Source organism: Pygocentrus nattereri, chromosome 17 (genome assembly GCF_015220715.1).
Source record: "Pygocentrus nattereri isolate fPygNat1 chromosome 17, fPygNat1.pri, whole genome shotgun sequence".
Lineage (NCBI taxonomy): Eukaryota > Metazoa > Chordata > Actinopteri > Characiformes > Serrasalmidae > Pygocentrus > Pygocentrus nattereri.
Window position 1 is genome coordinate 40,304,590 of NC_051227.1, and position 12,280 is coordinate 40,316,869.

The window sequence follows — 12,280 nt, forward strand, 5'->3', positions numbered from 1 at the left end:
TGTCTGTCTGTCTGCCCTGCGATGGACTGGCGACCTGTCCAGGGTGTATCCTGCCTTCCGCCCGAAGACTGCTGGGATAGGCTCCAGCACCCCCCCACGACCCTGACGGAGAAGCGGCTTAGAAAATGGATGGATGGATGGATAAACCTTATGTTAGTATGTTAGACTACCAAATGATTCATGCACAAAGGTTACCTCCCCCGACCATCCAGATATGGCACATGCACAGTACAGAAAACGAATCCCTGACGACAAAAATTACATATTCAAATCAGACTTGTCAGATACAGTATACATATATTTGTCTGCCCAGAGTCTCTCTATTATGTGGCTCCATTATTACCACAGGTAGATATATTACTGGAGACATGACTTCTGTGTCTTTTATCATTGCTGTAACCAACACAAATGTAAAGTTATGTACTTGTGAAAGCATGATGTATTTTTTTCTTTCTCTATATCATTAATTATGCAATACTCTAGTCCTCTATGGTTACAATTATCAGCAGGTTATCTTTAGAAAGTTTTCTTCGACTTTTCTTTTTAATGTCTGTTAAATTGTCACACTGCTCTTTTGAAACTTTTTTCTCCTAGATATGTGCACAGCAGATTGTAATAACAGTCAGAATGAAAGCAGCAGCCTTCACCAGTTGCAGCTGGTCAGTTCTGTCTCACTGAGGAAGGACTTATCACTGGCCATAACCCAGATTTTTGTATGGCCTTTTGTATACCTCAGCATCCTCATGCTTTTCACCTTCTACAGCAAACAGTCCTTCAGAACTGAAACGCGTTACATACTGTTTGCCCACACCTTACTGACTGATGTGATTATCCTTCTGCTTACAGATTTAGTGGTCATTCTCTCCTACAGCTCTGTGCTGATGCCGATGGCATTCTGTATTCCATTGTGCATGCTCATGCAGACAGTCTCAACATGCACACCTCTAACCATCACTTCAATGTGTGTGGAGCGCTATGTGGCCATCTGTATGCCACTTAGACACAGTGCTATATCCACCACCAGCAGAACTCTTACTGCTATCCTTATCATCTGGATCATAAGCTCCATTAAGCCATTTATGGATGTGTTTATCCTTGTTGCAACTGTTTCGCAAGAATATTTTTTAGAGCCTACCTTCTGTTATTATGAGATCATGACACCAGAGCAATGGCATCGCACAATGAGAGGTATAATGAATATTAGTCATTTTATCATAATTTTACTCACAGAGTTCTTTTGCTATTTGATGATTGTGCTTGCTGTCCGGACAGCCACTGTTGACAAGAAATCAGCAGGGAAAGGTTTGCGTACCATCTCACTACATGTGTTTCAGCTTCTCCTGTGCAGTCTTGAGATTGTTTATCCCTACATTGAAACTGTTATTATAGAGCTAGATATACAGTTATATCTGTCACTCCGCTCTTTCAACTTTATTACATTCAGTGTCATCGCTAGGGCAGTTAGTCCACTTGTTTATGGCCTAAGAGATGAAAAGTTTTATGCTGCCCTGCTACACTACATCAAATGTAAACAAAATCATATCTCATCTGAAATCAGAGGACCAATCACATAATTTCCAGTGTAAACAATGTTACTACTTTGTGACAGTAAGACTTCTCAAATGCCTTTAAAATCACTGCCTAGCTATTTAATTTGTATATAACTATAGTCATATTTCTTTTTTGTGTCATTTAGTGAAACTGAAAATGGAACTGAATCTTTGGAGTGGCTTCCTGTAAGTTACTGATGAAGAATGCTTAAGTACCAAGTCACTCTTTAAAGGATATCTATCATAAATTTGTTTGCCACTGCTAAATTCCCTTTGGGATCAATAAAGTATCTATCTATCTATCTATCTATCTATCTATCTATCTATCTCTCACTGAATATGTTTCTGTCACTGTTCTATCAGATATTTCAGAGTAAAATATGCCATATATTATTTGTATGCTGTCTCACAATGGCAACATAAGAAATGAAGAAAATACTAGTAATAGCCACATTGATTCTATTGAAAAGATTAAGTGCATGGACAGTTGTTTACAGAATGTTTGTTTTAATTTTAAATGTAAAAGCTTATGTAATGCCATGACTAACAGTGTGTGGGTTCCTAAGACAGAAAAGCCTTGTATTATTGTCTGTAACTAATCTTCAGCCTGTGAAACAAAGTTATTTGTTACTGTTTCGATAACACTTTTTATAAATTCTTCATAATTACATGCGTAAAGTATTATATATATGAGGCTTTACATAAGGGGTATTTAATATTATCTACAAAAGTCTGGTGTGTTTTCATTCTGAAATAGCAGGAACACATGAGATGAACTGCTCAAAGACTGAGACCAAGTGATGTAACAAGTATAATCAGGTGTGCTCCAGATAGTTTGGAATGAAAAGCTACTGCCATCCCTTTGTAGATAAGACTGGACACCCCTGCCTTTTTGTGAATGGCATGAGTCACTGATAGTACTTGTAGTTGCATGACTATTGTTATAATGAACAAATGTAAGACACTATAAAGGCCACAATACTATGTATGTTATTGTAAAGGGGCCTTAAACTTATTAAACCTACAGTGAAAAAGATGAAGATGACAGGTTATATAACACATATATATGGGTGAGAAATTATATTAAAACCTGAATAAATGAGTGGAGAAAGATAATGAGTGCAGATGCTCTGTGGCTACGCAGACCAAGTTAAACGTTTTCAACTTTTGGATCAAAATGGCGAAAGAAAAAGATACCAGTGATTCCCAAACTATGGTACTTATGGTATGCTAGAGTTAGAGGAACTCAAACATCATTTTTAATGTTAATAATATTGCATGTTTGACATTCTACAGTGACAAGATAGCAATAAATAGCTGACATTCATTGGCTGCACTGGTCAGTGTAGCTCATATCAAACAAAAAAAGAAAAAAATGAACTGTGTCATGCGGCATAGCTTTGAATGACTCAATTAAGAGAAAGGAAAAGTGCTAAACCTTGTCCCTTTAATATTTGTTTCAATTAGCTGGCCATACAACTATATTGTTATTTCTCCTGTGGGCAACAGTGGCAAGGTGCAAGCAATCAAGAATAATTAGATGCACCTGGAAGCCCTCGTATATAAGGTGCTGGCAAACGTCAATGTTTGTCACACCTTTGTAGAGGGGGTGACCGGTACAGCACTTAGTCCAAGAACAGAAAAGGAAAACTGCCCCAAAACCAAAGGGGGAAGAGAGGGCTGAGAGAAAGAATTGCAACAAAACCGAAAAATAAAAAGAAATCCAAGCCTCAAAAGGTGTTTGCTCTACAAGCATACACATCAAGCAAAGTCCGCCAACCACCATAGTCACGGTGGCAGCGTCTTTGTGTTTTCATTTTGTTGATTTTGCCTTTCTAAGTATCTTTTTGTTTGAGCACGTTTCTTTGGTTTGCCCTTTACTTCCGCATCCCTTTCCACCTTCCTCAGATCACCTTGACCGTCATTCACTCCCTAAGGTACTGCAGCTGTAGTGCCGCAGACCATCGACCATAACAGTGACGGTTCAAACCTCGGTCCAGGCGCTTCTTCAGTGGCTGCAGCAACTGTGTTTTCCGTTGTGTTTTTTGTTTTTGCTGGGCTTCAGTTCTGTGCTTGGGTCAACCTCCCCACCATCCTGTAACAACAATCACTGCATTCACTAATGCACTACTCAATGTTTTCTCTTATGCATTACAATCAATCTACAGTATGTCAATGCAGTATTACATAAAGGCAGGTATAATTCATACATATTCTCACTAAGACAAAAGCATCAAAATTAGGCCAGGAATTTCAGTCCAACTGACTGATTTTGGGAGGCATCCATTAAAAGATATTTGAACAACAAGTTCAGGACACATCAAGATGAATGTGAACCTGTTGGGTGCCTCCAGGCCACTGGTGAGCATCAGTGGATTTCTGTTGCAAATAGTCAGAATAGTGTGTGTATGGCACCATTGGCTCCAGCCAGTCTTCGTCAGTCTGTTTTTGGCTGACTGTGTTGACTTGGCATCAGCCATGAGCAAGGGTGAATCAGAAGAATTTGAATGCAAAAAATAGCAATGCAAAGAAAATGGCACTTTTAAGAGATCACAAGGAGAATAGCCTCATTTTCCAACATCAATGTAAGTAAGTTTACAGCCACCCTCCCAGCTTATCCTATGTCTTGTTCAGTCCATAGCACCATGACTGATTTTCCTCAAAGCAATTTTTGATAGAGAATCTTGGTAGGGCAATGCAGCACACTTGGCTTCAAAAATGTTTCTTTACTAGTCTGTCACTATTCTTTGGGCTTGGGATGCAGTCGATGTCAATTATTTTGCAGCATTTTGACAATCCATCTCTGCTTGCAAGAATCCAGTTATGATTTTTGTTAAAGTCTAAGTGAGGAATTTGTTCTGTATAGTAAGAGTGCATCCCTTCAAGTAGTGCCCTATTTGTGACATACTGCCCACCTCACAGCAAAGAATTTCAATCTGTATGCTGGACTCTGATTGATTGACAATAAGATTACTATTAAATGCAAATGGTCATGCTTATATTCCATCCACATGCACTTAAGAGAGATCTGAGCCAAGGCATTACAAGAGGCATGAACAGACAGGCTGTAACTTAAGACTGCCCTTCTCAAACCTGAAATCCCAGGTCGACAATTCAACCCAGTCTTCTGGTAGAAAGGAGGGGTCTTCCCATGCCATTGGTCTGCCTGTTCCTTGGCACATTGGATGGCTGCCTTGATGCTACAGTGAGATTGATCCCAGACCTCCTTGCTGCACCGTATCTACCGCTCTAAGCATGATGGGAGGGGGAAAAATTATGTACACCTTGTATTAGTGTTTCCCACCAATAGAAGTTAGTCAAAAGCTGTTGTGTGCACAATTTACCAGGGTGACCAAGATCCAAGATGGCACCAGTGACAGTTTGGAGCTCCATTGTGTTTTGTTTTTTGTAGTGTTCCGTGTGAATCAGTCTTGCTCACATGCCGTGCGGAAGATCTGCTGAACATCAGGCAGTCTGTGCCACAAAGCATTTTTCCTGACTTTTCACTTTCTGACTGCTTTTTGGACATTCTGGTGGGTGGAGCTCTCTACAGCAGTTGCAGACGCAGGTGGACGCGCAGATGCGGGAAGCACGCTGGAGCGCTGGTTAAACTTCGGCAGCGTGGACTTCGCACACCGCTCCCCAGCATTCACATGGCCAATGTTCGCTCCTTAGGCAATAAATTGGATGAGCTTTCCCTTCTAAACAGGACCAACAAGGATTCTTCTCTCTGCTGTGCTTCACTGAGTCGGCCCTGGACAGTGCACTCCAGCTCCACAGCTTTAACCTGTACAGAGCAGGCCGCTCTGCGGAGCTCTCTGGCAAGAAGAAAGGCTGGTGTACGGATGTCACAATATTAACGAAAACATGCAGCCCTAACCTGGAAACACTTTCTAAACTAAACTGTTTTATGCCCCCAGGGAGTTTACATCTCTTACTCACTGGAATCTATATTCCACACCAGTACAGAGCTCAAACACACAGACTCTACTTTTTTATCATTTTAGGGGACTTCAACAGAGCGCAACTTGCCAGCGAACTGCCTAAATACAGACAGCACGTTACCTGCCCCACCAGGGAGAATAACATTTTAGACCACTGCTATACTGTGTTAAAGGGGGCCTATTGCTCTGTTCCCCGTGCTGCTCTGGGCCTCTCTGATTCACCTCCTTCCAACCTATAGGCAGAGGCTCATGTGTGCATCATAGTCCGTCATCACCACGTCCATCAGTGTGGGGCAGCTCAGCTACCAAGCATGACCTCCACAGACTGCAGCGCATCAGGTCTGCAGAGAGGACAATTGGGGTTGAGTTACCTACACTGCTGGAACTGCATGCCACCAGAACAAGGAAGCGTGCAGAGATGATCTCCACAGACCGCTCTCACCCCAGACACCACCTGTTCCAGCTCCTTCCCTCAGGCCAATGCTTTAGACAGATGAGGATCAGGACATCCAGGCTACAAAGGAGCTTCTTCCCACAAGCCATCACTCTCTCGAACAGATAAAATATCACAAAACTCCAGCTTCAAACTGCACTTCTTAACTACACCATATACCTTTTTGGTTATCCATAACGATGCCCTGGGCACTTATGATGTAACCCGAAAATACTTTCTGCAAATCAAATTCACACTTGTCTTTTGAAATATTCATTCTCTAATGGACATTACAGAACCTGGTGGACCTAGTGGACATGAGTCACAAATAGGGGAGTAAATCAAGATGTCATCTATGTATGCAGTCATTAACTGCATAGTCATAGTCAGCACATAGTTTATGAATGACTGAAATGGACGGAGACCAAATGGCATTATAGGTACTCATAGTGCCCCTTAGTGGTGATGGCTGTTTTCAATTCATCTCTCTCCTTAATACAGACCAAGTTGTAGGCACTATGGAGACCTAACCTTGGGCCACACAGTTATTGTAAAGAAACAGGCATAAATGCAGTGGGAAAGCAATTATGTTACTGAGGGTTCTGTTATCAATGCAAGACCACCTTTCTTTTTCACAAAGAAAAATCCAGATGCGGCCATGGACAACGAGGGCAAATAAAACCTTGGAGAGTGTCTTGTCAATGTGTTCCCCAAAGGCTCTCGCTTCCTTTTGTGTCACGAGATGGACACACGATGGAGTGTGGCACCCCGTTAACTACGATGCCATACTATGCCACCCCTTGGTTTATGCCTGGAGCAAAGGGGAGCTCTGCAAGAAATGTCACAATAGAGATCTTAAAAATATAAAAAGAACTTTTATTGTTCACTCTGTCAGTTTGGCATTAAAAGGAAATTCTCTTTACCAGGGCTTGCTCAGGTATGGAGTGGGAAATCAGCTAGAGCTATTCTATTACACACGTGAGTATATTCCCATCAACCCAATCAAAGAAAATCTCAACACAGCAATCGCACTATATTGCACTGCAATCAGGTCACATTAGTGAACACCACAGAAACTCCCAGCTCTGTAGTCAGCAAGCCCTGATCCTAAACTAAATAAAATAGATGAGTAGACCCTTGTACTTCCAGCTCCCCAGTTACGCTACCCAAATATTACTTATGAGGAAGCCCACATTTGCCTACTCACAATTAAGAACACTGGTGTTAAAAACCTAAAACATTTCACAGCAGCATCAGAGGTGGTCTACAAATAAGATCATAAAAATACATAAACCTCAGGAATAAAACCAGCATCAAAAAATAAAACAGTAAAAAAGAAAGTAAAAGCTAAAAAAAAAAAAAAGCAAAGTAAAAAACTGCAGAGTGGGAAAGAAAAGCAGCCAGCAACCCAGTTGCCGTACCGATCGTTCTTCCAGAGTGTAACAAGATGGATCAGGCTCAAGGGACAGGGTTCATATCTGTAGGCCGAAATTGTATAAACACGTGTTAATATACAACATTACCTCCTTTCTTCCACCCTGCTAGGCTCTGGACTAAATCATTCCACTAATCAGTGTACAATGCCATAAGTGGTTAGCAACAATAGCTCAACCGCTATAAGTGACTAACAGTAAAGACTAACGGTACTGAAAGGCTAAAACTGAAAGACTAGAAGTAGTTAGCAGCAGATACTAAACATTTAGGTGCTAACCACCATGGCTAGGAGGCTGTGGGTGACCACATCATACAAGCGTTAGCAGCAGGCTAGGCGAAGCTAACCACGCTAGCTAAAAACATATGAATGCTACCAATAGCAGCTAGAAAACTATGCCAATAATAATAGCCAGAGGACTAGAAGTAGCCAACAGCAGAAGCTAGCAGCTGTATTCACAGACTGCGATATAAAAGAAAGGAAAACATACCTGTGCTTAAAACAGCAACCAGCATCAAGTGGGGGCTAGACATTTATGACGTCGCAGACAGCGACGCTCTTAGCTGCCCGCTACATACATGGTTCTCGTGTACACATCCAGCAGCAGCGCACCTCTGCTCAGCTCAGCTCAGCTTCCAACACACCACCAGTAACCAAGGCACCTCGTTTGCGCAGGTCTCGCACTAAATGAGCAAAACAGGCCACTTGACTGCTAGCTCTAATTTTCCACAATACATCGCAAAACCCCAGGGTGCCCATATACCTGCCTGACTCACACTTCACGGCTGGCTCCGTGATTACCTGCCTCCTCCCACACTGACAAGCCAAGGAAAAAAAAAAAAAAAGGAAACCCTACACCAGGGCTACAGTAGGAACAGTAGAACGTTCTAAGATATGTATAGAACAGTCACATGAGTGGTAAGGAAGAAGTTTTGTGGCTTTCTCCTGAACTCTTCAAGCAAATATGAGTGAATACAGAGGGAAATTCTTATTGTGTGTGGATTCTCAGCTTTCTACAGAGGAAGATCTGACTTTTTAAACTATAGACACTCGCAACAAAAATGAGCAAGCAGGCAAAATGTCTTCAAGTGGCAAAGAGAACTTTTGCCCCTAGCAACATGCATAAACTATTCCACTGAGTGGGTTATTTTTAGTTTGGAAAGTGAGAAGAGCATGGACAGTTTCAACAGCTTATTTAGCAGCTAGGACTTTTCACATAGCTAACTGTATCTAGAAAAGGTAGCATACAGTGGTGTAAACGTGTTGGCCCCCTTCCTGATTTCTTAATCTTTTGCATGTTTGTCTTAAATGTTTCAGATTACTGAACAATCACTTTTTTTTCACACAGGGCCCCATCAGTTTGAATTTCCCTTAATAGATTTTCATTTATAAACTGCATTTTGTGTTTACTTTTGCCTAATATTTAAATTTATTTGGTGATCTATAACATTTAAGTGTGACAAACATGCAAAACAATAAATCAGAAAGGGTCAAGCACTTTTTCACACCACTGTAAATTTTAGTTTATCTCTTTTGAAAGGGGCAAATTGTTTGCTCCAGTAAGAACGGGCTTTCACACGGAGCACACGGGAACGTTTTAAGCTGTACCAGACTTCTCTTGCTAAAGTCCAGCTTGCTACCTCACACCAACTAAACCCACCTTAAGTGCTGTTTCAGACGGTTTCGGGGCTAGTTTCGGTCGAGGGGGCGTGGCAAACCCCCTGACGTACACACTCGCAGCATATAAAGGCAGTCTGGTCGCGCTGATCTCCTAACACGCTAACAGCTGTTTGCAGTTTGCACTCCTATTTACCCCGCCCAGTCGCTGAGGCGTCAGCTGTTGTGTGAAGACCTAACTCGGGTAAAGACCTGCGAGTCTACCTGCGCGAGTCCTGCTGCCTCCCAAAATGTGCTTCCAACACATCCCCGTTATCTGCCGTATGCACAGAAGGCGCAAAATAACACACGGGCGCCAGAATCATTCTAACTTAAGGCTACTACGGCAAACCACGCCCACTGCTGCCTCATTCTCAGTTGGGCTGTGGAACTGCCAGTCAGCCGTTAACAAAGCTGACTTTATCGCCTCTTATGCCAATCATTTATCATTACAACTACTGGCTCTGACTGAAACCTGGATTAAACCAGAAAACACTGCTACTCCGGTGGCACTATCAAACAATTATTCCTTCTCACACCTCTCGTCCCTCAGGAAGAGGAGCCTATTGATTGCAAATGGCTTGAAACACATGCCACTGCTACCAACAAATACGTACACCTCTTTTGAGTATCATGCCACGCTGGTTAATACTCCAGCTAAACTTGGCATTATTGTCATCTATCGTCCTCCTGGGCAAATGGGCAAGTTTACAAATGAATTTGATATGCTGCTTTCTTCTATCCCAGATCAAGACTGTCCCATGCTTATTCTAGGTGATATGAACATCCACCTTGACAGTCCGTGCTCCACAGACTTCATATCCCTCATGCACTCTTTCGATCTGGAGCAGGTTCCAAGCCCTCTGACTCATAAAGCTGGTAAAAATCTGGATTTAATTTTTACTCGCAACTGTGACACTGACTCGCTAACTGTCACCCCTCTGCACCTCTCGGCTCACTATTTCATACAACTCAATGTTTGTATTGAGAAAAAACCAAAAGCTGCTCCAACTATGGTCTCGTTCCCCCGCAATCTTAGAGACCTCTCGGCCGACCAGTACTCCTCACTGGTCACTGATAATATGCCTCCACCAGGCTCATTTTCATCACTCAATGTAAATGATGCCACTGATGCACTCTGCTCTACACTAAGCTCATGTCTGGACAACCTCTGTCCCCTAACTACTAGAGTCATGCGCTCAAATAAACCACAGCCATGGCTTAAAAACAATACAGGCAGGGAACTGCGCTCCAGGCTGCTGAAAGAAAATGGCAGGAAAAACGTACATGCAGACCTAAAGAACTACCAACTGCTCCTGGCTTCGTTCTCAACCTGCCTCACTACTGCAAAAGCTGAATTCTATCACAGCAAGATCAACTCTCTCACTGACTCCCGGAAACTATTTGCAACATTTAATACGTTGCTCAATCCTCCACCTCCGGCTACCTGCCTTACAGCCGAAGCCCTTGCCTCTTTTTTTTCACTGGAAAAGTGGCGGCCATAAGCAGCCAGTTCACTGATGCAACGTGTAGCGGTCCTACTACATGCTGTGCTCCTCTGTATCCCTTGACCAAAGGTGCCATCTTCTCCTCGTTTACTCCTCTCACTGAGAGCGAGGCACTGAAGCCGTCCTACATGTCCACTTGATCTGATTCCTACCAACCTACTACAAACCACTGCTATCATCCCAGCTATCACACACACCATCAATGCCTCCATAACTACTGGTGTGTTTCCAACTGTCTTTAAACAAGCCCAAGTCACACCATTGCATAAAAAGCCTTCTCACAACCCTGCCCAGGTTGATAACTACAAAACTTTTTAAAAAGAGCAGTCTACAGTCAGGTCTCTGGTTTCCTCTCCCAGAATGACCTCCTGGACCCAAATCAATCAGGTTTTTATAAAGGGCACTCCACTGAAACGGCTCTTTTATCTATGATTGAGGCACTAAAAACTGCCAGAGCTGCAGGACAGTCCTCAGTACTCATTCTGCTGGACCTCTCAGCCGCTTTTGACAGTCAAACATGAATTTCTCTATCGAACATGGGTATCTCAGTCAGTGCGCTACTATGGTTCAGATCGTACCTCACTGGGCGCTCATTCAAGGTGTCGTGGCATGGAGAGCTCTCCTCAGCCCACTCGCTGTCCACTGGGGTTCCCCAGGGATCGGTACTGGGACCCCTTCTCTTTTCTATTTACACAACCTCTCTAGGCCGGGTTATCTACTCACATGGCTTCTCGTACCATTGCTATGCTGACGAAACCCAGCTCCGTCATTCCCGCCTGATGACCCGTTGATCGCAGTGCCTCTGGGACATATCCTCATGGATGAAGGAACACCACCTTCAACTAAACCTGTCCAACTATGAACTTCTGGTTATACCAGCTAAACAATCCATTCAACACAACTTCACCATAAACATCGACTCTCTCTCACTCTCCCCGACAAAGGTTGCTAGGAACCTGGGGCTTATGGTAGATGACCAACTCTCCTTTACGCACCATGTTGCCTCGGTTGCTTGGTCCTGCCGCTTTGCGCTGTACAACATCAGACAGATACGGCTGTTTCTAACACAACAAGCCACCCAACTCTTGGTACAAGCAGTGGTCATCTCACTCCTCGACTACTGCAATGCCATACTAACGGGCCTCCCGGCCTGTGTTGTAAAACCACTGAAGATGGTTCAGAATGCTGCAGTGTGTCTGGTCTTTAACCAACCAAAACGGGCGCATGTCACCCCACTGCTCATTGAGCTCCACTGGTTACCGGTTGCTGCTCGTATCAAATTTAAAACTCTTATGATTGTCTACAAGGTGTTTACAGAGCAGGCTCCTTCCTACCTGCACTCGCTCCTAAAGGCTTACAGCACCGCCCGGCCGCTGCGATCCTCCAATGAACGTTGCTTGGCTTTGCCAAACATTCACACAAAGCAATCGAGACTGTGTTCTCATACTTGCTTCCCCAATGGTGGAACAAGCTACCTTCCGCTGTCAGAGCAGGGGCGTCCCTCGCTATTTTTAAGACACTCCTGAAGACAGAGCTCTTCAGGGATCACTTACTCTAATCACCTCTTGCAATCTAACCACTACCAACCTCATCTCCTTCTTGCCCTCCTTCCCTTCTCTACCCCGCTATTACCCTTTGGCCTCCTTTAAGGCCTAACTATGTTTGTTCTATGTACTTCATTACTTGTAAGTAGCTTTGGATAAAAGCGTCTGCTAAATGTAATGTAATGTAATGTAATGGTCTTGCATGTGCATCTG

The 12,280-nt window shown here is 43.2% G+C and overlaps 1 protein-coding gene across 1 annotated transcript; it reads left to right on the plus strand.

The window, feature by feature from the left end:
* The first annotated feature begins 596 nt into the window (after positions 1–596).
* Positions 597–1,574, plus strand: LOC108410841 (odorant receptor 131-2-like). Its single transcript, XM_017682127.1, has one exon. It carries the CDS (start codon positions 597–599, stop codon positions 1,572–1,574), a length of 978 nt encoding a protein of 325 aa, XP_017537616.1.
* Positions 1,575–12,280: the final 10,706 nt, after the last annotated feature.